Source organism: Salvia hispanica, chromosome 5, assembly GCF_023119035.1.
Source record: "Salvia hispanica cultivar TCC Black 2014 chromosome 5, UniMelb_Shisp_WGS_1.0, whole genome shotgun sequence".
Classification (NCBI taxonomy): domain Eukaryota; kingdom Viridiplantae; phylum Streptophyta; class Magnoliopsida; order Lamiales; family Lamiaceae; genus Salvia; species Salvia hispanica.
The window spans coordinates 11,907,319-11,934,328 of record NC_062969.1 but is presented as its reverse complement, the minus strand read 5'-3'; the positions used below and the strand labels follow the sequence as shown (position 1 = coordinate 11,934,328).

Below are 27,010 nucleotides of genomic sequence, written 5' to 3'. Positions count from 1 at the left end.
TCACTATCTAAACTCCCATTAATCCATTCGCTACAGCATATATTGGTGTATTACATTAATCTAGTGGTGGAGTTGGTCGGTTTTGGAGTAGTTGCAGTCCAAGCGTAGCAGTCGGCAGAGCTCCACCGAATTTCTAGAGGTTGAGTTCAAGCTCATCGGAGACTTGGTTGGGTGCACCGTCAAAACAGAGTTTATTATTTTCAAAAAATTAAAAAAATCAAATCTAAATCTTTAATCCGGTCAAAATAGATTAAATAAACGTTGACTATTAGATTTAAACGGCACACTCCAAAAAGGACTAATTCTGGTCTGTTTTCAAATGTCTTTGACTAAATAATTTAAAAGATAATGTTCTGGACCAAAATCATAAAATCGTCATATGTTTAGGATCATTTTTGGCCTTTACTCTATATAAATCGAAATTTAAACCGTAATATAGCCGTAAGCTGAGTCGGAGTCATCTTCCACAACACAAGATACGTCCAGATAGTGCTCTCGGATTGACATGTCATCCCTAAAGATAAAATGACTTCGTCTTTGAAATAGAAGCACCGCTAGCAGCAAAGCTCCAATGAATTAGATGATGTCGAAGAACATAGCTTTGACAGAAAGACAAAACTGAGAGAGATAAAACGCTTATACAGAGAATGCTTTGTTAGTATTGTGTTTTAGAGTTCGTGGATGGCTGCCTATTCATAGGCACAGTCTAATTCATGTGGAGATTGGACTCATCGCAAACATTATGTCTGTCGTTATGGTTTGACTTGACTATAACCACAAAGGTTACAAACTTGAGGTTGATTCTAGACAAGACATATCTGAACGTGCCTTGAGACTGGGATCGATGACGACGTGAACATTGTTATGTGTCAACCACGGCACACGGTGCACGGGGCACACAATGCAGGGCCACTATCAAGGTTTTTTAAAATGTAATTGAGATAACACCACATCTTTATTGATTAAAATTATTATAATTAGTAACTTCATAGTGCAACGTGTATACTAATTTACTGGATGAGATGAGCATAGACGTGTTGAATTTGATATTCATATTTGGTTTAACAATAGCCACATTGCGAAAATTGACTCTAGCATTCAATCTCCTTGAAAATAAAATAACGGGTCAAACTGAAATTCAGATTGGAAATAGTATATTCAGTTGCGGTCTGAAGTTCAGGAATCAAGATAACTAAGTCCTTCATCAAGAAAAAATCGACCATGCATATATAATGTGAAGTACTACTTCGGCCCATGAAATAATCAAATACTAAATGAGAAAATAATGGCATTGACTTTTATAGTATAAAAAATGGAGAAGCACTCATCTTCAAATAACCACGTCAACGGTGGAGGAAGCCGCCGTGAAGACTTTGAAGTAGCGGTGGACGTCGTAACGCTCCAAGACTTCTCAGATCTCCTCCACAATCAACCCAACAAACTCTACTCAGAATCACACCGCCAAATCCAAAAAATCCCAAACCAGATACGTCGCCGGAATATTCGACGGAGCCAGCAAGTGTACGACCCAGTGCTGGTCTCCATCGGGCCCTACCACCACGCCAAACCCGGCCTCCGTCGCGCCCAGGAATTCAAGCACCAGTGCCTTAACCGATGCGCCGGCGGAGATGACAAGAAAAAGGCCTTCTTCTACTCCAAGATTCTGGAGGAAGTCGCTGCCATCAGAGACAGCTACGCGGAGGCGAAGATCATGGAGAAATACGACGACAAATCGCTAGCGCTGATGATGCTTTTGGACGCCAGCATCATCATAGACTTCATCCATAACTACTTGGGGATGAAAGGAAACAACTTCTTGGACTGGCGTCGATGTCTTGGCGCCGGATCCTGGCCGTTGATGATTCGCGATATCATGCTCATGGAGAATCAGATCCCCCTACAGGTGCTGAAACTGCTCATCGCCATGCAGTACGAGGAAGGAGAAGCTGCTTCGTTTCTCCCACGTTTTTTCGCTGGGTTTTTAACCTTCAAAACGCATCTAGTAGGTGTAGACCTCGAGAATGCAGATATCCCTGATGAAATTGAGGATCCTTCCATTCACTTACTCGAGGCTGTTCGGAAAGTTATAGTGAAGAAGAAGAAGAAGAAGATGATGAAGAAGAATGAGATTAAAGAGCAGCATATACTTATGTCCGAATATAGCTTAGTTAATAAGAACGTGTTCATGTTATCTAGGTTCCCCATGAGGGAAGAAACAGTTGATGCTGGCGTATCATACATGCATCGTTCAGTGATGGATCTCAAGGCCAAAGGAATCCGCATAAGGTCTGATCCTGACCTGTCGCCTGGGGAGATCACTTTCGTGCCCGGTGTCTGTTTTAGCGAGCTCCACCTCCCAATTCAATACCTAACTCCAGTGGTCGTGGAAAACATGATCGCCTTTGAAGTTCTTCCACATGGATGCTCTAGTCCGGTGGTGCTGTCCTACGCCATCTTCATGAAGTCGTTAGTGCAGAGCCCACAAGATGTGAAGGAGTTGCAGGCCAATGGGGTGATGCTGAATAGGTTTGGGAATTTAGAGAATGTGGTGCAAATGGTAAAGGAGGTTGACACGTTCGGGCTGCATGATCAGGATATATTCAAGGATGTAAAGAGAAGGATTGAAGAGCATTGCAGGAGCAAGGCTAGGACGTGGCTTGCTGACCTGGTTTATAGTCGTTTTCGGACTCCATGGACTGCTATCGCCTTGTTTGCTGGAGTGCTTCTCCTTTGCCTTACCTTTGTGCAAACATTTTTCACTATCTGGCCTACGAATCAAAGAGCGCTTTAGTTTTCGATTTTTGAAGTAAGATCGATGGCATGGCAATTGGCATTGAGCAAGGAGTAAACCTTGTTACATACCCTTTTTTGTCAAGAAAAGTAATGTTGTCTAGACAGTCATAGTCAAGGAGCAAACACAACTGTTTATATCATGTTGTCAATAACAATAATGGCATTATTTTTCCTCTTCAAACTAATGCAGAAGAAAGTATAATACTAGTTTAGCTATTGCTAATGACATCCTACCATATTTAGCAGAGAGAATAACGAGTACATATACTCATAATGTGGGTAATTATTTGCAAAATATAGCATGGAATCTAGTTCTTAGAAAGCTCTTGGCTGCGCTTGGCAGCAGCAACGACCGCGTTCATCAGTATGCCTCGAAAGCCAGCCTTTTCCAGTTCATGAATCCCAGCTATGGTCGTGCCACCAGGCGATGCCACGTCATCTTTCAGCTGGCCCGGGTGCTTGCCCGTGCTCACTGCCATTGATGCTGCTCCCAGTACCTGTACCAGATCCAGATTGAGTCGGCCGTGGTGCTTGTAAGATAAAATTGTAATGTCTCATGTCGACTAGGTAATGAAAGTTGAAACAGTTCATGTATGACCAACTCAGGTCAATCATGTAGATAACTAAATTAATGTATTGATTTACCATTTGAGAAGCCAGACCGAGTGAGAGTTCACGAGGAAGACCAGCAGCAACACCTCCATCGGCTAAAGCTTCAATTGCCAAGAAGATGTATGCCGGTCCACTAGCACTGCCATCCAACAAAAGATCTCAACAGCGTCAAGGCCACCATATAGCAAGAGTCACTCCCAAAACGTATGAACCATTATCTAAAGGTAAGAAGATAAGGAGCGATGAGTACCTCAGGCCGGTGATAGCATCAAACAGCTTCTCCGGAGCTGTCCAAACTTTGCCAATTGCTCCAAATATTTTACTGATCAATTCCCCATCTTCCTTGGTTGCTGCATCCCCCAGAGTAATAACTGTGTATATAACTTTCTTTAGGAAACTATGGCCACGTATGTATACACGTGCACTTTATGGTGACAGAGAGAAAAAAAGGGGAAATAGCATACCAGAAGCAGCCACACCAACAGCAGCTGGGGTGTTGGGCATTACCCTAATAAATCGGCCGTGACCAGCCCACTCCTAAAAATGTGTCAAACAACACACGCTGATCAGGGCTATGCCTCGGATAGAATGCAGCGAATGAAGTATTGAAATGAAAAGAGAAACATGACTTGGGAATCATCCACGAAATTTATGCAGAGTAGAGCTTGTTATGGATTATATACAAGTACAATTTCAGTGCACGAACCTGCAAATCTTTTAGCTTGACTCCAGCAACAACAGAGACTAATAGCTGCTTCTCTGAAAGAAGTGGCCTTAACTGTAGCACCACATCTTTGACTACATATTTGAACAGAACATGGAAACAGAGAGATTAGACGAAAAGGGAACGGACATCAGCTATATATCTTTTCCATCGCGTAGAGAATTTACCAACTTGAGGTTTCACGGAGAATATAACCACATCACTATCTTGGACTACCTGCGTTTCAGATATGCCAAAAAGGCATGGAGTTACGGTGATGACGGTTAAAAAAGAGAGTCTATGGTATACACATGTTGATAGTATATGTTGATTGTTTAGTATGTCAAGGATTAAAAATTCCACCAATCTGAATGAAGTGCACGAGACTGGTTTGATCTTAGGTATGACCAGAACAAGCAAAAATAAGATTTACCAGAGTTGTGAAATAATTTAATTATTATGATTGTTATGAGTATTACTTGAATTCAGAAACCTTGCATATTGTTTAAGCTGTTCTCAACATATATGCTGCAAACTTGGCAAATAAATTTGCTTATAGACTTATAGTAGACTTCAAGAGAAGAGCATCACGTTCAATGTTTCACGACTCACTCTCCCCACAAGAAAGTGAAGGGCAATGTGGCAAAATACAACAAGTAAAGCATGAGAGCGAGCACCTGACTATTCTGATCAAAGACTTTTGTGCCAAATGATTCAAAGACAGTACGCCTCAGGCCAAGATGAGCAGTCCGGACATTGGAAGCCGGCAAAACCCCTGAATTGATGACACCTTTGGCAATGCTCTCTGCCATTTTTCCAGCCCCGATGAAACCAATCTTGCAGGATTCGGTGGAAATAGGCATAATGTTGGCCATTTAATTGTGATTTCGGAAAAACCAACCTAAAACATAAAATGGTCATGAAATAGGAAAGCCATGAAAATCATAGTAATATGAGAGCAAAAATAAACCAATAAGTTAGCAAACACATAGAATGTGAATCAAGAGACATTACATTACATTCGATATGCCATAAAGAAAACATCAAAACCCCCAAACCCAAACAATTCATACTAATTACCATAAAAACAATACTAGACATTTCATCAAAAAACATAACGCTAAAAAACTACATAGACATTTCATCACCAACATAAACTCCTATGCATTTAATTGAGCATAAAACCTTTTTTTTTTTTCTGTCTGCGCTACACATATACAGATGTACAGAACATGACCCACTAAACAAATAAAAACTCAATCTTTAACCGTAATAAAAAATCAATCTTGAATGGAATAATGGAAAAAAGATGGAGAAAATGGACATCACTCTAGAGCTAAGGTCAAGGTGCAACACAAGTAACCGTAAGGTACAACATATTAAGTGTCCTTCAAGCTTCTACCTTGCACCGTAAGAGATTGAAATAAATACCAAAACCAGCATCAAGGAAAAAAACCAAATGCCACTATTCATAATTGCAATATACAAGAAAATGGAAATTAAAAAGAGCAAGAATAGATACCCTTTAATTCTGTACGAATATGAACAGCCTATCAGCGCTACAACCAGCGTTTCAGCTGCGGCGGCGCTTGGGAGGGAGAGTGTGTGTTAGTTATGGATGGTATCAGTGACAGTATTCACCAGTATCAGCATAAATTAGGTGGTTTTTGGATCTAAAACTTGAAAACGTATGCAACAGTTGTAGAATATTCGGGTAATTGGGTTTGTTTTACATTTAATATAATGTATTCGAATTAGTGAAATGTGTTCAATTTTGAGATAAAATAGTTATTTATACTAAAAAACCTTGATGAATGCCAAGGTGACCAAAAATTATTGGCTATGGGTATATGAGTCACGAGCACATGTTGATACCTAATTGGAAAAATAACATAAAAACAAAAGTGGTTTCCCATATCTTGAGAATGAGCATTTATTTCTTGCCAATAATCCGAGGATGATGAAAGGGATTGATTCCTTAAATTCAATTTATGTATTTTACCGTATGTTACGTTTTTTAAATTGAGATTTCAAATTTTCGTGTATATAGGAGTAGTATTTACATGAAAAAATAATTAACTCTATATTTTCTTTTATGAGCAAATGAATATATAAATTAAAAGATTGTGGTCTGGTGGACTCAAACTCGATACATTTTCCTCAAAAGTATAAATTTTTTCTATACTTATGGTTTACTATCAAAATAAAATACATATAGTTTGATACTATTATCATTTCTGTAGCCCCTAACTTTTAAAATTTACTGTAGCCCACATACTTAGACAACATATATATTCCTTTTCTCGGACCACTCCCTCTCTTTGGCGAACATGAATGAAGCTTCAAAGCCAATAATGGAGGATGTCACAAAATCGAAAATATAACACAATTAAAATAGAAAGACAATCGAAGAAAATAACACAAACAAGCACAATTGATGAAAATAACACACTCCTATGATACACCCATTTTTTGTGTAAAGCTTGATGGATTTTCTGATAGGCTCAGATATGGTAGAACATCACCACAACAAAAATATCAAACCAAAAAAATCGAATTGAACACAGAAACTAAGTCAAATTATGCCACCGCCACCACCTAAATCGACTCTCAGATATGGTTGAACATCATCACCACCCAAAATCGACACTGATGCGACTGGCATGTTGCGACAGTAGTCGTAGTGCGAGGACTGCCGTGGATGGACACCCTAATACTAATAACTGGATTGGGAACAACACCACTACATACAGTCATTGCCACTACTCTGGAGAGTTGCATACATATTGAGATCGGTGTGGAAGAATCCAAGGTGGGATGGCAATTTTGGGAGAGAGACATCAAATGAGAATGGTAGTTACTAGATATGTATAAGACCGATGGAGTAATTAGTGAATTATGTTAAGTGTGTGTTATACATTGAATTTGTATTTCAATACATCAGTCCATTGATATGGGACAAAAAAAATGAGCATTATACAATGTAAAGGAGAGGTGTTCAATATCAACTCTAAAATATATTAATACTTTGGAATGAGATAGTAGTTGCGTTGGTCACGCACACACGAAAGAGCCTACATACCAAACAAGACAAACTAATATTGTAATGAATTATTGAGTTAGTGGTAAATGGTAGGCAACAAAGAATGAAGGAAGAGAAATCTAGTTTCTCTTGTACTAATAAACTTGCACCCAACTACATTGAATGAACCTTCCCCAGCAATTATCTAAATATATATGCTTGACTTAACCTCACTTTTGATATTATCACAAATCCAACACACACACACACAGTATGGCAGATTTGAACTCTGGGGATAGTCCTATCTACCAGTCAAAACAGTATTCTGAGGGCAGGCCTAATTACCCTCAAGAACTCTTCCATTTCATTCTTTCCAATACCCCCTCTCATGAACTAGCATGGGATGCTGGCACCGGCACTGGCCAAGTAGCCAGCTCAGTTAGTTTTCTCTCTTTCTCTCTCTCTCCCTGTGTGTGTGACTTTTTGTGATTCTTGGGTTAGTTCTAATGCATGCTTCATCATCTATGTGATCAGCTGGCTAAGCTTTACAAGAACGTGATAGCGACAGACATAAGCCCAAAGCAACTAGAATTTGCAGAAAAGCTTGCAAACATAACATACCAATGCACTTCCCCCAGCATGTCCATGGAAGAACTCCAAAAGAAAGTTGGATCAGAATCCACTTTTGATTTGGTCACCATAGCTCAAGCCATGCACTGGTTCCACCTCCCTACGTTCTACCAACAGGTGAAGTGGCTTCTGAAGAAGCCCAACGGGGTGATCACCGCCTGGTGTTACACCACACCAGAAGTCAACCCAACAGTTGACTCACTGTTCCAAAGATTTTACACCATCGATGCTGGTCCTTACTGGAAATCTGGTCCGTCCCTGGTATCACCTTGTGAAACAGTGGAACAGGGATACAAAACCATTGATTTCCCGTTTGAACCAGTAGAGGGACATGAGCACACTGGACCATTTCGGTTTAACATAGAGAAAGTGATGGATTTGGGGGGTTATTTCACATACTTGAGGTCATGGTCTGCATATGAAATTGCTAAACAAAAGGGTGTGGAGTTGCTCACTGGCAGTGTGGTGGAAGATTTCACAAGGGCTTGGAGTGAAGATGGCAAAATCCAAAAGACAGTCATTTTCCCTCTTTATTTGAGGATGGGGAAAGTTGGTTTACCAAGTTAAAAGACATTTATGTCAGATGTACACATACATGTTACCTGAATAATTTTCGACATGGACATGTAGCTAGTTGATGGTGCCTGGGCATGATTGTCCATTCTGTAATAAAGCTGTAAAATTATGATTGCACATTTCTGGAATGAAAAAAGAAACTTGTAGTTCTAATAACTACTTGATTCAGCTGCTATTCTCTCATGTCATCCCTGTATTCTACAATGTCATCATACACGAAGAACATGAGTCACAGAATTCGTTCTATTTCATTTAGATGGGCAATCTATCAACTGATTCAACTCGAAAGAAAATAAAAAGTGTGTTATGAAATAGAAAAGAAAGTGTCCCATTATGTTACTGAGAAATAAAACATGGTAACGGCAATACCTGATCAGTTCATCCCTGTTGGTCCTGATAAGTTGAATAACAAGTCAAACTTGGATATTAGCAAGAAATGTTTGTGTTACAAATATTATATTGAATTTATGGATGCTATCCAGATTCCAGACTCCTACCTATACACAAAATACTAAATTGTTCATATATTTTGAACAATATACTTTAAACCATCAAGAAATCACAAAAGGATCATAAAAGTACACAAACAATTCTACAAAGAACGCCCAAAAGAGATAATTCGGCCCAGAACAAACTCAGCCTTATCAGTCATCACTCAGAAGAAGCGAGAGCAGACTGCAACACATCTTCAAGATACTTCTCAGCAGCAGCATACTGCCTCTTCTTATCCTCAATTGCCAATGCAGCCAGAGCCTTGTCCTGGATGAAATCAGAGTCTCAAAATCAATCTATAATAGCTAAAATTGCAGGGAGAAATACTATAACTAGAGGGAAAAGGAAACTACAGGAGGCAAGTCTTGGTAACTTCTCAATGTCTCAAGGATTGGCTTTGTTTTCTTCTCCAAATCCTTCCTGTGCTCAGCCATTTCCACCAACACGCCATGACTAATATCTGGGCTATAGCCCACACGATTGAGCATTGCCTGGGAAAATTATGTTAGACTTGGAACTCATTCTTTTCACGAGCTTGGTATATATATATATCCTATTTCCTTCTTAATCTCAGCCCTTGGATCCTTGAATTGGATGGTTGTGATCAATGCATTATTAGTCTATAATGTTGCATTATTAGCCGCTGTGCATTATTAGAATGAAAATGTGCATTATTAGTCTATAATGTTGCATTATTAGCCGTTGTGCATTATTAGAATGAAAATGTGCATTATTAAATGACACGTGGCATTAATCTAACCGTCAGATGACAAAATCGTGGGGCTAGGATTAAGAAGGAAAAAGGACAAAAGATATGAAAAGGATTTGAATACATCCCTATATACTATATATATATATATATATATATCTTGAGAACACAAGATAAGAACATCGAAAGATTTGAAACCCATTTGAAAGAGATCTAATATTACCATACCTTGTAATTAGAATACTGCTGCAGATACTGTCTCTCTTTTGATTCCATTATAGCCAAGTTTGTCTTCCAGTGTTCCATTTGAGCTTCACAAGGAGGTATATCATCTTCTAGTTGTGTGAGCGTTCTGAAATGAAATGATATATTTAGAAAGAGGAGAAACAAAGTTTGACATGCGAATCAGGGAAAAAAAGAATTTGCAGATCCACCTTTTCAAGTATGTCAATCGTGCAATTGCCTTCCGAGTATAGTCAAGAAGTTCTTTGGACTCCTGTTGGACTTTAGCCCTCTTCTCTTCAACTGCTGTTTTTCTCAGAGATTGATCTGCCATTGCTACAAGAAAACTAAAGCATTTCTCCTTGTAAGTTGGTGCATCCTTATGATATTCTGAGTAAACTTAAGGTTGAATACCCACCTACTTAATTCAGTATCCCTAATATTCAACAGATTAGCGACACTGGCAAGAACTTGGGAAGATGATACCACATTTGACGGTAAACTCTCTTGCACCAATCCAACATGTTCTAGTATCTCTCGTATCCTAGCAGCTGGAGTAATATAAGGTGAACAAGACACAACATAAAAACAGTGAGATTCATACATAACAAAAATAATGAAGTAAACAGCTACTATTCAGACAGGAATAAAGGTTAGACCTTGTGAACGATATTCTGCAGCTTTCTGACGAAAATCATTTGCAACAATGGTGGCAGCCTGAGTCTTGGCCTGAGAGAGGGTAGCAATGTTGTGCAAGTGAGCAATGCTCCGAGGAGTGTACTCAAAATCAGGTACGTCTTTTCCAACTGCGTCGAATTGAGAAACGAGCCATGCTTTCACTTCTGCAATCCGATTAGCATCAAAGCCAGTGCTGCCACTGCTTTTAGATGGGTCAGATGATGCCACTGAGAACGAAGGAGAAGGAGGATCAGATCCCGCACCAATTTCACTCATCTTCTTGGTCTTCCCTTGCTCTAAATTTGAACTTAAGTTCGAACCTACATCCACAAAACCAAAACAATTAAAGGACAGATAAAGAAAATCCAGTCACTCAATAATCACAATCTAGAACCCATGAATTTGGGGTTTTGTGTTATATTTTAACTCGAGACAAGGCAATGAACATTAAATTTGTAAGTATGGTAGTAAAAACACCAATTTTTATGCTAACATATTATTATATTTTCCTATTTCTGTTTCCCCAAACACACAGTACCAACAACTTAAGAACAGAAAATAGAGAAATTCATCAAAACTAAATATTCATCAATTCAGACCTCAAATTGAACTGGAAAATCAAACAGATCGAGCATAGAACTAAAACGCAAAGAAAAGTAACAGGAAACCTAGTATTTCCCATTATAAATGGTATCGAATAGAAATCTGTTCACAGACGAAAAAAAGCTGAACCTCAATTTGAATAACACTACACTAAGAATTCAAAAGCAAATACACAAACATATAATATACATAAAAATACCTAAAAATGGAGGAGCGTGAGTGAGAGGCGAGAGAGATGACGGATCGCCGGCCAGCTACGGATTTGGTCTGTCAGTTGGGGTGGAGCTTGTCAAGTGAAGCTTTTTGAATTTGATAAAAACTTCAATTAAATTACATTTTGCGCATACTACTGTTTACTATTTCGAGTTTCGATCCTTCAATAATAAGTTTTATCTTTCTACCCACTACTAAGTTTTACTTGAGTAGATCCCGTCAATGTTTTTTCATTATTTATTTAGTTTTGCTTGTGCTAATATAACTACTCCAATTAAACACAGAAAATTGCCCTTGTATAAAATGAGTTATTAGTGTATTTCAATTCAATGTGAATATTTTTAATCCACCATGTTGAGTTTATTATCCATAGATATTGTTGAGCACTGTTTTAAAAATGGAATCAGTGAGTCAATCAGCGAAACAATTGGTTCATACTAATTCAATCGGTCAGACCAGTTAAACCACCAATCAAATTCTTATAAAAGTATTTTATAAAGTACTAATATTTAATACATAAAATATACTATTATATTAAATTTAATAAATAATAAAATATGATTAATAATATATCATAATCTATACAATATATAAAGGGGGGTTTTGGGGGTGTTTAGGGAAATAAGAGGAAATTTAGGGGTATTTAGGGAAATGACCATTTAAAATAGATATTAAATGATCTAAAAATATATAAAACGTGTGATTAAGTAGTTGGTTATTTAATTTCCATAGTTAGTGGATTAGTGGTATAGTTAGTGGTGATGTTGCACAACAACATATAGCCGAAGAAAAGCAAGACTTGAAAACAAAACCTATTACTTTATAATGATGCCGGAGTTCAAGATTGGAGGGTAACAATTTATTTAATTACTGCTGCTGCCAGGAACAAAATGAGTTGCCTATTATTTAAAAGAGTTCTTAGTTTAGATTGGAGGGGCTAGTCATGGTTCTTGAGCGATGTAGAGGTTGAAAGAAGCTTCGGCGGCGACGGAATTGGAGATGAGTGGACTGAGAGCGAGGAATGGTTTCATTCTAGAAACATCGAACATTTGATTGTGTTGTGTAGAGGAATGGAGTGTCGTGCATTGCGGCCTGCCTCCTTTACTGGTAAAATCTCAACTTCATGGCTCTGAGTTTGTGCTTATAACTTACTGTTGTTGTTACAATATTTTTGTTTCTTTTTGCTAACATAGAATTTGCTATCTGAGATTATCAGAACTCATCTGCAAACTTAAAGCTTTCACCTCTTCCTCATGAACCTGCTGACTACAATCTGTGGGGCTACAATTGATATTCCTCTTGGTGGTTCCATGGTATACCATATACCAATTTGAGTGTTTGATACAATCTGTTTAATTTTTAAAGAATTTATAAGGAGATGCGGATTGAGCCTTTCTTTACCCTTCTGTAAACCTTTGTATGAATTAAAAAAGAGAGAACAGGACCTTCAAGCTAGAGAGGCTGAACTGAAGAAAAAGAAACAGGTGAACTTTATTAAAGTTGTTACCTCTCAGTTTAATTAAAGTTGATATTGTGAATGCCCATCTTTGATTACATCCATCACTCTTTAGTTTTACAGAGGAAAAACTGCTTTTAAAAAAAATAACAAAAATGCCATTATGAATAATTTATTAAATTCAACAAAATAAAACAGTTTTTAATTCATGTAATAATTGACGGAAGTGAATTATAGGAGTTTTATTTGGAGTAGTGGCTATTGATTACAATTGGATGTTGACCAGTGGATATTTTGTTTTAGTGGGAGTAGTGGCTCTTAATTATTCTTGGAATGTGGTTTACAAAGATTTAAATGTAAAATTATTAATACGCAAATCCAATATACTAACAAATACACGAATAATGTTATAGTGAAATAATAAATTATATATTTAATTTCATCAAAATTTTATCGCAACAAATTGGTGAAACATGTGATTGGATTGAGAAATGTATAAAAGTGGCGACTTAATTATCTACTTTTATAACTTATGAGATGAACCAAAAATCAATTAAGATTGTGATTTAATTGACTAATCATAAAATAGATATAATAAATAATTTAATTAAAATTATCATAATGTTAATAATAATGTGTATGTATATTTTTGCCCAAATCACCCATCAATATATTTGTGTGTTACCTTTTTTATTTGATTTTTTAATTTTTAATAATTATTTTTTATTTTATATATTTATGATTTTAGATTTCATATAATAATATTTATATGAATTTATAAAATAAGTTTAAATAAAAGAAAATGGATCTTGCATCTATACAATATATAAAAGGAGAGTTTTGGGGGTGTTTAGGGAAATAAGAGGAAATTTAGGGGTATTTAGGGAAATGACCATTTAAAATAGATATTAAATGATCTAAAAATATATAAAACGTGTGATTAAGTAGTTGGTTATTTAATTTCCATAGTTAGTGGATTAGTGGTATAGTTAGTGGTGATGTTGCACAACAACATATAGCCGAAGAAAAGCAAGACTTGAAAACAAAACCTATTGCTTTATAATGATGCAGGAGTTCAAGATTGGAGGGTAACAATTCATACTCTTCGGCCGTACTCCCAAATACAGTTTTGAGTACTAGAGATGCTAGAGAAAGAGCAAATAATTTTGTACTTTGTAGCAGACGGGGTGGCCCTCTTTGCTACGGTCATGCATGAACACGACCTTTTCAAATTCTTCTTCGTGTTGTTTATGTTGTTCTCTTTGCAAGTCCTTTATGGTGGAAGTGATTTATGTTTTGAAGTGTCGAGCTTAATTATGTGATTTTTTTTTCTTTTCTTCATGTACTATTTTTCATGTAGTGCTCTATATGAATATTAGGTTGGTGGCGGCTCTTATTCATTTGTCTTTCCTAGACGTGGTATGGTTGGTAGCAGCTACATGGGAAGTAGGCGATGCGGGAATACTATTAGGGTATGCAACCAGTTTTTTTTTTCCGGCTAAATGCATGCATATATAGGTTGTATATTCCATGCTATTTTGCTGTATTTTTGTTGATGATTTTGATCGAGTTGGCTGTCTTTTAATATATATTTATACATTATTTTTATTGACATGTGTTCGTGATTGATCTTTTATAGAATAGATCTAAAAGTGATTTAAAATTTTAAATGATATGTGATTTGTGTGGAATTTTTAGTTTATAAACTTATTTGGTTATATGAGTTCAGAACTTGAAATAATAATATTGTTTCTCATTCGGTATATGTGCTATTTTTTTTTCTTTGTTTGATTTTATATTTTTTAATAATTATTTTTTATTTTATATATTTATGATTTCAGATTTCATACAATAATATTTTTATGAAAAATCATTTTACAGTATAAAATAAGTTTAAATAAAAGAAAATGGGTCGTGCATCGCACGTGGGTGATACTAGTAAAACTTTAAAGCTTAGTATATATAACTAGTTATAAAAATATTTATCGAAATTTAGTGAATAATAAAAAAAATGATTAAATATTATATATAGAAATTACTAGTGTAGACAAATAATTTAATATTCTATATTAGGAATACATAACGTTTATATTACTTTATACATTGTATGTGGCAAAGTAATATTATATGCTAATATATAATTAAAACATTTTCAATGTATAAAGTAGCTAGTGTCCATAATATTTCATGAAGTTTTTGTGATAGAGACATAAAGGTGCTAGTAATAACAGAGGTCCTATTATACCGGAAGGGATCACCTCATACATAATATATTACATTTCATCATACATTATTAAAAAATTGACAAATTGTTTTCAATTTATTGAAATAAAAGTTATTACATTCCATATGGATTTTCTTTATGATAAAAAAAAATAAGGAGTTGAATTCCAACTTTCCTAATATATCGTAAAATAATAAAATTTAAATTCAACTTTCGCATAAGCATGACTACGTATCAATTTTATTATATATAACGAATATTACTAAGTTAATATTATTAATTTACGAAAAACTTGTACTCCTATCAATTTAATTAAAATGAATCATCAAAATATTAGTACTATTAATTTACACAAAACTTGTGTCATCGTGGATATGGCGTTTTCTAGTGTTTTTTTCTTTTTATTATATTATTTAAAATATAATATAGTATTTGTTTTTCCATTTTCTAAGTATAAGTTATTTTGTTAGTATTCATTCTATTCAACGAATATTATTATTTCAGTTAATTTATTTATACATTTAAAATAATATTTTAAAGATGGTAATTGCACATTTTTTTATTGCTAGACATAAGAGCGGTTTCTATAAAAATATAAAAGGGCTAAAATTTCAATAATCTTATATTAATAAAACATGTTTAGTTCTTTATTTTTAATATAAAAAACAATAAAAATTGGAAAAATTGGAATTTTATTTTAGATTAGTGTAGTAGCAGATGTATTAGGAAAGTTAGAATCGAAGTCCTATTTTTTATTGATAAAGAATATCCACATGGAATGCAATAATTTTTATTTCCATAAAATGAGGTCCATTTGTCAACTTCTTAGTAGTGTATGATGAAATGTAGTAGTATACTATGTATGAGGTCATCCATTCCGTTATTCTACAAGCCTTACTGGTAATAAGTTTTAAAAAAATTAAAATTGTTTCCCGGTTTCATTGATCTATGCCACACAAGATTGCCTGCTAGTTTGCGGTCGAATCGATTAGTGCGATCCAAATTTTAAAACAATGTTATTGAATGACCAACGTGAAATTTGAATTTAGTACACTGAGAATGACCCTCTCTCTATATATATGATCTTCACAAACTAGCCCGCATTATATTTAATTTTCTGCCCACTGGTTACTGGTATGTCATTATATTCTCTCAAACGAGGTGATCAAACTTTTCCATTAAATATTTATACCATGTTTTTAATTTTTTAAAAGTTATTATCGACTATCAAGAATATAATTGCATCCTTTAGGTCGAACTTATTAATTCGATTTATTTAAACACATATTTTTAATTTAGAAAAGCAAATTTTAAAATTAAATTACCTAAATAGTTAAATGAACAACAAAATTAAATGCATCTAGATTTATCTCTTAAAGGGCGAAACTAACTAAAATAAAGATCTCATAATCTATTGATGTTTGTATGCTAACACTAATCACTAATCACTAATCCTAGATTTAGGAAAAATTAGAAAACAAAAAAAGTTTAAGAAATGTGGTCTGGTTTTCGTGTCCCTGCGTCGACGGTAACATCAATTAGCTGTCCAAGATCTCACTCTACACAACTATCACTCGAGCCACTCTCTGGATAGATCTATCGATCTGGGCCTCTACAACAATGCGCAAGAACTGAAATTTATCAAAAAATGGCGGGATTCGTAAATACGGCGGCGTTTGATTGGAAGGCCGGCCAGATTCTAACGGTTGCGCTTTTAGTGATGATAGCTTCCTTCTACACCGGCACTCTCTTCGCCAACAATTCCTCTTTCCTCCACGCACCGCAGAAGCAGCGCGACCTACAACCCGAACAGACCCCCACCGCCGCCAATGATTCCGGTTAGTGCGCCTATTCATTGCGTCGATTGCTACTGATTTTGCTGCAGATTCTTCAATTGAGCTAAATTTTGCTGATTTTGTCGTTTAGGAAAAATTAGGTCTCTTAGATTTTACAATTTGGGGCTATATGCTGTTAATTGAAGCTTATAATATCTACTGCAGCAAAGTGATGTTGGATTTAGTTGTCTTTTATCAGTTGAACTTGTTCATTTATATGAAAATGGAGTTTGTAGGATTTTAGCTGGTTAAGGACTAGCATTTCTCTGTGAAGAACATTTATGGCATTGCTCGTTTTTGATAATATTATGGAACTGCTCTGGTTTATGGTGAAAGCTTGAATGCTTACTCCCTTGTTTATAATGGAATGAAGTAATCTATGTGCATTGAAGAGGGAAAGCTTAATGGTTATGAGTGAATTGGTTTCTGAATAAAGCTCTTATTTCTTATGCTTGCAGTAATTTTTAGAAATAGAGTTAATCCTACTTATCGAACCACGCCATTGAGGATTCCAGAGACAGGGATGAATGTATGCCCGTTGAGATATAATGAATACATTCCGTGCCATGACATTTCTTACATCAAGGAGCTGCTACCGAAGTTGGATCTTTCTAAGAAAGAGGAGCTGGAGAGGCATTGCCCTCCTGTCAATAGACGGCTGTTCTGTTTGGTTCCTCCGCCAATTGACTATAAGATACCCATAAGGTGGCCTATCAGTAGGGACTACGTTTGGCGAAGCAATGTGAATCATACACATCTTGCCGAGGTAAAGGGAGGTCAGAATTGGGTTCATCCAAAAGATAAACTTTGGTGGTTTCCAGGGGGAGGTACTCATTTTAAGCACGGAGCTCCTGAGTACATTGAGAGGTACTTCTGCTATTTTTAATTTTATTTCTTTTAATTATTATAGAATTAGGGAGCAGCTGGAACTTATGAATGGTCTTGTTTACCATCCATGTGAGAGGATGTGAATGAGTAATATTGCAGAATGAACCAAATATTAGATCTCACAATTTATCAAATACTGGGATGAATAGGGTATCGATAACATCAATTGGCCTTCTGTGATCTGTCTTTGTTGAACCTCTATTTTTTCTAGTTAAAGTGAAAGTTCAAGATTCGAGAACGTGTTAGATTTATTTTCCATTGGCTGGAAAAGACAGATATTGACCTGTGAATGCCAATGGAACTAAGAATTGATTTTAAAGGTTTTTATATATTTACTTTTTGGGACAAATGAAATCTGAATTTGAATGTTGAGTTATATATTTGGGTCTGGTTAAACTACATATGAGTCTCATCCACCTACTTTAATGCATATAAAAACATATTGGATGATTGAAAACTTTTGTTTGCACGGGTGATATTTCCACTTGCTCTGTTGTTGGGATGAAACCATTGATTTAATTTCAAAGAGACATAATAGAAGAGAGTATGTAAAAATTAATTCTAGGAAGGACTAGCTCTTAATGTCTTGTCAGTTTGTCACAGAGAATGGAACAATTTTTTTTCCGTCAATCCTTAGAAACCACTCAATGTCTTGTCAGTTTGTAATGCAATTCTAACATGTAACATCCTACAGGAAGATTTATCTGAAGAGCATGTCCCTTAGACTATCAAAATAGAACTGTTTCACTTATAGTAGTATAATTTTTCTTCCAACACTGAGTTAGTTGCTACTACTCATGGATATGCTTCATAGCAAAACAGCAAACTAAATTCAGTAAATGAAAGATCTTTGCATTAGTAAGTGTCTAAAGAATCTAAAAAGGATATGTAAAATGGTGTATTGATCCAAAAGAAGAAAGAATATTGCAGATGTTTTACATAACTTAAAACGGCTGTTCTTATTCTCATATCCAAGAGCTTGATGATGTAGTGATATTGTGTGTCACCGGTGACGTTTGTAAATTACTTTGGTCTCTGCAGGTTAGGAAATATGACAACTAATGAGACCGGTGACCTCCCCTCTGCTGGGGTATTTCAAGTTCTAGATGTTGGTTGTGGAGTAGCAAGCTTCTCGGCCTACCTTCTCCCCCTTGATATCCAAACTATGTCCTTTGCTCCAAAAGACGGACATGAAAACCAAATCCAATTTGCTTTAGAAAGAGGAATAAATGCTATGATTTCAGCCCTATCCACAAAGCAGCTACCATATCCCAGTAACTCGTTTGAGATGGTTCATTGTTCCAGATGTCGTGTTGATTGGCACGAGAATGGTTAGTCTTTTTCTATGATACCAATATAGTTTGCAATTTAGATAACTATTCAGTATTTACATTTTGGATGCAGATGGCATTCTGATAAAAGAAGTGGATCGTCTATTGCGCACAAATGGATACTTTGTCTACTCAGCTCCTCCTGCATACAGAAAAGACAAAGATTTTCCATTGATTTGGGATAAGTTGACGAATCTCACTTCTGCAATGTGCTGGAAGCTTGTTGCCCGACAGGTACAGACAGCAATATGGATTAAGCCAGAAAGTAATTCGTGCCTCCAGCAAAACGCACAGCAGAGTCTTATCAGCATATGTGATTCTGCAGACAATATGAAACCATCATTTCAAACACCATTAAGGAACTGTGTAGAAGAGCGCCGCTCCCAGAAACTCCCTCCGAAGCCACAACGCCTCTCAGAGTATTCCAAGACACTCGATAACCTAGGTACAATTAGAAATAACATAAATATAGGAGTATATCTTAGTGCGATTTGTGGGAGCTTGTAATATACTAGTATCATTGCTTGATACATTCGTTACATGGCATGGAATTTGGCACAGGTATCAACAGAGATAAGTTTTTAGCAGACACAATCTACTGGCAAGATCAAGTCCGTCACTACTGGAGATTGATGGGTGTCGAGGAGGCAGAAATACGAAATGTCATGGATATGAATGCTTTCCTCGGTGGGTTTTCAGTTGCCTTGAGCACGTGGCCCGTATGGATCATGAACGTAGTTCCTGTCAGCATGAACAACACATTATCCGCCATATACGACAGGGGCTTGATAGGTGTCTTTCACGACTGGTGAGCTGTTAAACTATGTCTTTCTTCTGCTATCAATGAGCGCAATCCCAATGTTAGTTTTTTCTGGTAATGTCAACCACAGGTGTGAGCCGTTCTCAACATATCCGCGTACATATGATCTGTTGCATGCCAACCGTCTTTTCTCCAACTACAGAAATCGAGGAGAAGGTTGTTTGCTTGAGGACATCATTCTGGAAATGGACCGTATGTTGCGACCACAGGTGAGTATCCGCTGCTTAGATTAGATTCACACTAAGAATCAGGTTTTTGAAGATTACATTATCCAATAAGATCAAAAATTGCTCAGTCCACCTATATTACTTTTATCTATCCAAGTTATATATGACTTGTCGTTTAAGTGAAGGTTCGCCTTTGCAGGGGTTTGTTATTATCCGAGGTGAAGATGATACTGTCACGTCGAAGATTGTTGATCTTGCTCCCAAGTTTCTGTGGGAGACGAAGATGCAATTTCTTGAAGACGACCACAAAAGAATGGAACCGGTCCTATTCTGCCGGAAGAAATTCTGGGCAATCCTCTGAATGATGAGAGATACATGTACTTACACGACTAGTTTGTATCATCCCTAGATCCCCAATGGGGATACCCTCTCATCCAACAACACAAGAGAAAACAAAGAATGTGAGTATGTTTCATTGCTTATGTATATTTTAGAAAAGCAGCTTTCACTCTTACAAACTGTCTTCTCCTAGACTTGCTTGCTGCTACATTCATATCAATATCAATAGGTGTATATTTTTGTTTCCTTTGTAACACTGATTCTTATCCATGGAAAGTTAAATTCTCTCTTTCTCTCTCTAGATAGTATGGGATGAATTGACTGCATTTTTTTTCACATGTAGACAAATTTTTATTAACTTGAAGAGAGATATACCTATTCACTGTTCCAATTTGAAGATGATTTGACAATTGAAATGACTATCCCCACGCTTGTCGGGAGATTTGACAATTGACATGACTACCGTCCTATTTTTGTCTTTGGAAAAACAATGTTTTTTTGCATTTATAACCCAATCCTAAAATTTTTCAAATTTTCAGCTGTCACTTAATATTAACAACAAATTTTCATCTTCAAAATTGATTCTTTGAACAATAAAAAAAACGAAAAAGTTGTGCCTGCCTCTTCTCCTGCCTTCGCAACAACATAGCTGGAACTGCTCGATGCCCTGCCCACCCGCAACGCAGCCTCGTTTGCAGTACCTCGTTGCATGACGCATTGAAGGCTGTGTTGCGGATACTCTTAACCAAACTTATTTGATAAATTTCATACTTACAACTCATTTGACGGTCATTGGGTAGAAGGAACCTCTTTTGGCTTAAAATTTTGAAATTTCATGTCCCATCATTGTGGTATATTTCAAAATTTTAGTTTTCGAACTAGTGGTATTTTTTTTTTCTCTTTTTGTCCACCAATCTAACTTTGACGGCTCAGTCAAACAATATTAAATGTAAATAATAAAAATTCAATCATGTTAAAATAAATCCAAGCGCCAAAGGTAGTTGATGTAGAGAAACACAGATGCTAAATTTTGATTGGAGCATACAAAAGAGTGGGAGGGCCTCTTCCTTTGATTTTAACAAAAAAGTGTACCCTAAAAAGTCATTAATCCTTTCTAGTAGTGAAGAAAATGAAGCATCAATTAGATATGATCTCTATTTCATGGAAAAGAGTTACCCTACAACTTCCACTAAAAGCCCACAAAAACAAAACGCCAAACACCAATTCAAGAACTCATAAATCAATTGGGCCCATAACCTCATGCAGACAACCTTTTCAACTGTGTATCGGTCAGATTTGTTCAGAAAAAAATCGGTCAAAGAAAGACTGATCGATGTAAAGAAGAGAGAGAGACCAAAAATTCTTTTACATTTAGGATGTGATTGACATTATTACGTTCTATAACTATGGTAATGTATTTGCACAAAATGGCTATACTAAATAGACTATGTGGCATCCAAATTAGAATGGATTTAGGAGGGAAATCTGAGAGAGCTTCAACAATCAAATTAGATTTGTTTTTTGTTGAAAACTTAAAATTAGGTATTTTATCGGAATTTCTTTGACTTCAACACTTCTTCGCATTAGCCAGAAATTTTGGACTTTGATTGCCTCAATATTCAAACAACTCCAGTTTAATTAGATTGAATTTAACAATGGATCAGATCGAACATAGGAGTAATTTATTGTGCGAGAATTTGTGAAAATAAAAATGAGAAAATATAAAATATGACATGGAAATCAGTGCCTTTATATCAGCTTTCACCAAACATTTTATTTGCTGAATCGAACTGAACATCAATACACAATACAAAATGTCATGTAACGAAGTGGGAGAGAGAAAAAGGTAGTGTGTTATCGACACGTGTCAAGTAGATATAGGGTGGTAGAGTAGGAAGGGGTGGGGGTACAATCGTGTGGCTGACAGCAGTTGTGTCTGCAGATCCTTTTTTCTGAGACTGACATAGAGAGGTCAAGATCATAAGTCATTGTCATATATACTTCACTTGTCAAATCGAACGAGTAGCAACAAATTGAATGAAATGAAAGTTGAGTGTGTTTTTTTTCGGATCTAGAATTGTTACAAATATTAGGATAAAAGAATAATAAACATTCAATTTCACAATTTTATGGTAAATATTAAAGACCAAGAGGTATTCTATACTTTATTTTTATTTAAATAAAACATGTGCATCCTATGCACAAGGATTAGATTCAATTCTTAAGGCGGATAAATAATAACATAGGATGAATCATTCAATAAGTGTAAAAGTTAGTGGGACACGAGTCCTAATTTTATATAGTTATAATCTAATGTGAGCGAGGTGAGACGTGCAAAATATAGCTCTTTTGTTAAATAATCACAACTTTTTCCATAAGATTCCGATTAAGACTTGCGAAATATAGCTCTTTTGGGGAAGAAGAGATTATTTTCCTTAAGGGACTGGTTGAAAATAATAATTTAGGCTATTTTTTCCTTCAAAACTCAACAAAATCGTCAAAACATCCAATTGGTGAAAATGTATAGTATAACAAAGGAAAATTAGTCTAAAACGAATGAAGAAAAATTACTAACCCGTATATCACATTGTCAAGAAGCTCTAGCAAGTATATATAGTGTGACTTTGTCTCTTACTCAAGTGTATATACTAAAAGCAAAGCACCATGAAATATCTACCATAAGCTTGCTCAAAATGTAACTTCTCCACTACTAAAATATAAATGTAACCTTAAAACTACTACATTACCATTATTATTTCAATTAAAAGTATGATTACAAAAATATTACACCAATGAATTAATTCAATTATTATGTCACAGTTAATTGACTTTAATTAATAAGTTTTAAATTCTATAAATTTTTTCTTGATAATTTTTTAAAACACAAATATGTAATCTAGCAGAAATCATATTCCCTTGAGTCATAAATTATAATCCTTACAACGTTATTTTCCTCGACAAATAAACCAGCTCCAATGTTATGTAAGGTAGTATTATCACACAAAACCACCAAGCAAAACACAAGAGCCAAAAATCATTAATAGATAGAAGATGATATTTTAAGGAAAATTAAGAAAATATTGTCGTTGTGTATATATATTTTTAATAAGAAATTATGTGTCGATATATAAGGAATTATCAATAATAACTGCTACTGCAACATATGTGTATACACTAAACAGAACTGGAACTAAGTATAAAATTGTAATTTTGAATCAAACCACCTATTAAAAGACGAACAAACGTGTATAAAAGACACTATTGATAGCTTAAGGTGTTGCTTAATTATGTATCAAGAAGTTAAAAAAAATTGATTTGGTGATTATGGAGAACTTATGCCTTGTGGAGAACTACTTATACTTATCAGTCTCAATTTCATTTGAGAAATGTTTTACTGTTTTTTACCGCCAAAATAGAATATCACATGCAAGAATTCAGAAATATCCCCATTGGATTGTTATTAGAATCTCATACAAATTACAAAATGTGATTGGACCGGTCGTAGCCTGTTTGGATGGCCTAGTACTAGTAGTGGGGCGACAACAAACTTATGATTATATTCCAAAGTCACCTTTAAAATACCTAAATATCAGTATATTCTACCGGAGTAGTACACTTTTATCTCTCACTATTTGTATGCAATGTCGGATTCAAGAAGACATGAGCTTAATTAAGTAGCCCCGTCCAAAAATGCGGGGACTACCAATCAAAACCATTTATTCATAAATAGCGAAATACTCTAAATTTATAAAACAAAGTCTTCGTCAAAGTTTTCATTTGCGCCCGCCAATATCTATTTGCCATTTATTGAATCGATAATGGATGTTCAAAACCACAAAACTAAAGAGTGGTTACAAAGCATAAGAACACATAAATTTGTTTTGGTATAAGCTATATATCAAATTTCTAAGTTTAGAATTTTGAGACAATATTTTTTCCATGATCTGGTTATAAGATTATCCAAATCTAGTTATTAGTTGTAGCCAAAAAAAAGAAAAAGAAAAATCAACACTAGGGTTGTTGATAGGGTGTGCCGCTCTTTTTAGCTACCTTATGATTTGAAGAATCCTTTATTAACAAGACTTCCAAAGTCCAAAGATTTGTTACTGTCATTTCTTATAATATGATATCCATAAAGTTATACAGTAAAATTGTACAGTTTCGCAAGCTTTAAATGGGTCTATTTTTCAATTAAGTAATGAATTCTCTTTCTTTTTAGTCTCTTTTAGTGTTTTCTTTATTTTAATTTCTCTTTGTTTCCCTTTTTCTGTTCTTTTACTAGTTGCTTTTTATAAATTCTTATCTCTAACTTACACTACTCGCGCATGCAACCAAACCTGAATCTTCATTAATCCTTATAATAATTAATACTAGTACATCACACAAAGAGCTAGATGATGGGAATATTAAATACTAGGATTCGTCGATGCACGCCCAACTTTTTTTAGTAATCTTGCCCGTTTTGGACTAAAATCCTCATAATTTAATTTTTGGAACAACGTAAAAGGCCTTATATTAATGGAATTGGAATTACTTATAACTTTACTTATTTCCGGATATCGGATGGTTAGCACCAAAGATTGTATGTTGTATTTTAGCTATCATTGTCTTCAAATTAACTATTCATCACATATATAAATATTGTAATACATCAAGAAAACGTTGTTTTCATACAAATCCTTTTGAGTTTGAACCTTTTTTTTTGTGTGTTACCAAATACTATCACTTATAAAAGATGTGGGCACATCTATGTTTAGTCATAAACCGAAAGGCATAGCTAGGGGGACATTATATTATCAATATTTGCATATTTGGGTACTGCGTAATAATCATGTTTATAAACAAGTGAAAACGTTCTACTTTAGGCAGGTTAGCTATTTAATTAACAATATAATCATGCTTCGTAAAATCATAATCACCCATTATAGAAAGCCACTAACAATAAAATATAGAGAAAAATGATACACCCAAAATGCTCTAGAAAAGTATTGTTCTAAATATAATATTATGAGTGATTGATGTCCTCTTTCTAATGTTGGTATATCATGGGACACAAAGATGAAATAATTGACGAATTTTATTCCTTTTTTCCCCAATTTGGAAACCTTTAGGTTGAACAAGCTAAGACATCATGAAATAAATTAATACTATCATCTTCTCAATTAGGTGATGGCATCCAATTAAGTTCTCTCTCAATTTCTAAATGTAAATGAAGTTGTCTCTCAATGGGGGCCATATTTTTAATTAGCGTTTGATTAAAGTATCAAGAAAAAAAGTTAAATGATTTTTTACCTTGGATGTGAAACTACTTACAAGATATCTTCTTCTAAGTAATGTTTTTATAAAGAAAAAAAGCGTTGTGTTCAGTCAAACCAAAAAAATAAGAAAAAAAAACTTTTCGTACACATTTTGATTGTCATCCTCATATATCTAGAGTGAATATTGTTGGAATTACAATAAAAACAAAAATACAAAATAATTAAATTACAAAACTGTCGGAGTATCAGAGAAATAGTGCAAAACAAAAACATCAATTAAAAATACAAATAAAATAATTAAATTATAGGAGTAGTAAACTCGTTTAATATTAGACAAACAGTGCCAAAATACATCAATTCGAAATACTTCTAATATTATAGGAGTAGCGAATTAAGTAAAAAACAAATGCTTTATCTAAAATAACAAAAAACAAAAAAACACAAGAGATTAAAATCAAAAGAGCTGCCCATAACCTGGCATAGTTCACCAATCTCATCTATGAGAAAATATGATAACCACAAAAAAGTAAGAAACAAAGTAAACAACTCCTATATTCTTAAACTACGCTAGCTGGTTTCAAGACTTTAAAATGACTACTATAATGCGGCAGTCGACAACAACTGATAATTCCTCCGTCTCATAACGCGTGAGTCATTTCTTTTGAACACAGATTTTTACGAGTGAAAAAAAGTAGAGAGAAAAATAGGAGATTTTTAAGAGCCCAAGACTGATATAATAGAGTAAGAAAAATATAGAATATTATTTTTTGCTAATAAAGGAAATGTTTTATTTATAATGAGACGATCTAAAAAGAAATACACCTCACTTATAACGGGGCAGAGGGAGTACATCAAATATATGAGATAAATTGACTCGCTGAATTAAGATGTCATCGGCAACTAGGAGTAAGAGGAAACAACAAAGAAACACTTAAAAAAAATGCCACAATTAAAGGTAAACCACAAAAAAATAAACAATTGAAACTAGAAAGTTGATCGAATAACTACATATGAGGAGAGGAGATTTTTATCTTATGTTAGAGGTGGAAAAAAACAAGATGTAGCTGAAATGAATTCTAATCCAAAAAAACCAAAATGAAGTGAATCGAACCCAAAGTTTATTGTTAAATAAGAAAGACAAATGATTTTTACATTTAGTCAAAACTGGCCAACCTCTATATCTATCTAAATAACTAATAAATGAAGAAATTATTGTTTGCATTACTATATTCATAGTTTTGATTCATGGTGAATCTTACATTAATGAAAAAATCTATTGGTTGACTACTTTATATAAATGAAATATTAATACTACACGTAATTGAAAATGGTCTACTAGTCTTGGTATATATAATATGTACATATATATTCTTTCGACCTAATGTTCCATAGACCAAAATTGACAACTTTGCGTACATAATACTCCATCCGTCTAACTT

At 34.9% G+C, this 27,010-nt stretch overlaps 5 protein-coding genes across 6 annotated transcripts; 3 read left to right on the top strand and 2 right to left on the bottom strand.

Annotated features, from left to right (window-relative positions):
- The first annotated feature begins 1,312 nt into the window (after positions 1-1,312).
- Positions 1,313-2,791, top strand: LOC125189432 (putative UPF0481 protein At3g02645). Its single transcript, XM_048086711.1, has one exon. The coding sequence runs from the start codon at positions 1,313-1,315 to the stop codon at positions 2,789-2,791; it is 1,479 nt and encodes a 492-aa protein (XP_047942668.1).
- Positions 2,792-2,904: 113 nt separating this feature from the next.
- Positions 2,905-7,831, bottom strand: LOC125188336 (pyrroline-5-carboxylate reductase-like). 2 transcript variants are annotated; one of them, XM_048085113.1, is made up of 8 exons: positions 7,752-7,831; positions 4,786-5,009; positions 4,297-4,345; positions 4,112-4,203; positions 3,870-3,942; positions 3,656-3,776; positions 3,439-3,544; positions 2,905-3,290 (listed from the first exon to the last, which is right to left on the bottom strand). In XM_048085113.1, the coding sequence occupies exons 2-8, from the start codon at positions 4,981-4,983 to the stop codon at positions 3,102-3,104; spliced, it is 828 nt and encodes a 275-aa protein (XP_047941070.1). In that variant the 5' UTR covers positions 4,984-5,009; positions 7,752-7,831; the 3' UTR covers positions 2,905-3,101. The 2 variants fall into 2 exon arrangements, with proteins under 2 accessions (XP_047941070.1, XP_047941069.1); XM_048085112.1 differs by lacking the exon at positions 7,752-7,831 and adding an exon at positions 5,631-5,878.
- Positions 7,353-8,519, top strand: LOC125188337 (putative methyltransferase DDB_G0268948). Its single transcript, XM_048085114.1, has 2 exons — positions 7,353-7,568; positions 7,665-8,519. The coding sequence occupies exons 1-2, from the start codon at positions 7,404-7,406 to the stop codon at positions 8,325-8,327; spliced, it is 828 nt and encodes a 275-aa protein (XP_047941071.1). The 5' UTR covers positions 7,353-7,403; the 3' UTR covers positions 8,328-8,519.
- Positions 8,520-8,737: 218 nt separating this feature from the next.
- Positions 8,738-11,383, bottom strand: LOC125188334 (AUGMIN subunit 1-like). The gene is made up of 7 exons (XM_048085111.1): positions 11,240-11,383; positions 10,419-10,757; positions 10,178-10,310; positions 9,972-10,106; positions 9,766-9,889; positions 9,182-9,319; positions 8,738-9,095 (listed from the first exon to the last, which is right to left on the bottom strand). The coding sequence occupies exons 2-7, from the start codon at positions 10,711-10,713 to the stop codon at positions 8,988-8,990; spliced, it is 933 nt and encodes a 310-aa protein (XP_047941068.1). The 5' UTR covers positions 10,714-10,757; positions 11,240-11,383; the 3' UTR covers positions 8,738-8,987.
- A 5,014-nt stretch (positions 11,384-16,397) lies between these two features.
- LOC125190480 (probable methyltransferase PMT7) lies at positions 16,398-20,614 on the top strand. Its single transcript, XM_048087802.1, has 7 exons — positions 16,398-16,771; positions 17,227-17,635; positions 18,698-18,987; positions 19,061-19,432; positions 19,549-19,795; positions 19,878-20,016; positions 20,174-20,614. Exons 1-7 carry the CDS (start codon positions 16,582-16,584, stop codon positions 20,333-20,335), a joined length of 1,809 nt encoding a protein of 602 aa, XP_047943759.1. The 5' UTR covers positions 16,398-16,581; the 3' UTR covers positions 20,336-20,614.
- The last annotated feature ends 6,396 nt before the right edge of the window (positions 20,615-27,010 follow it).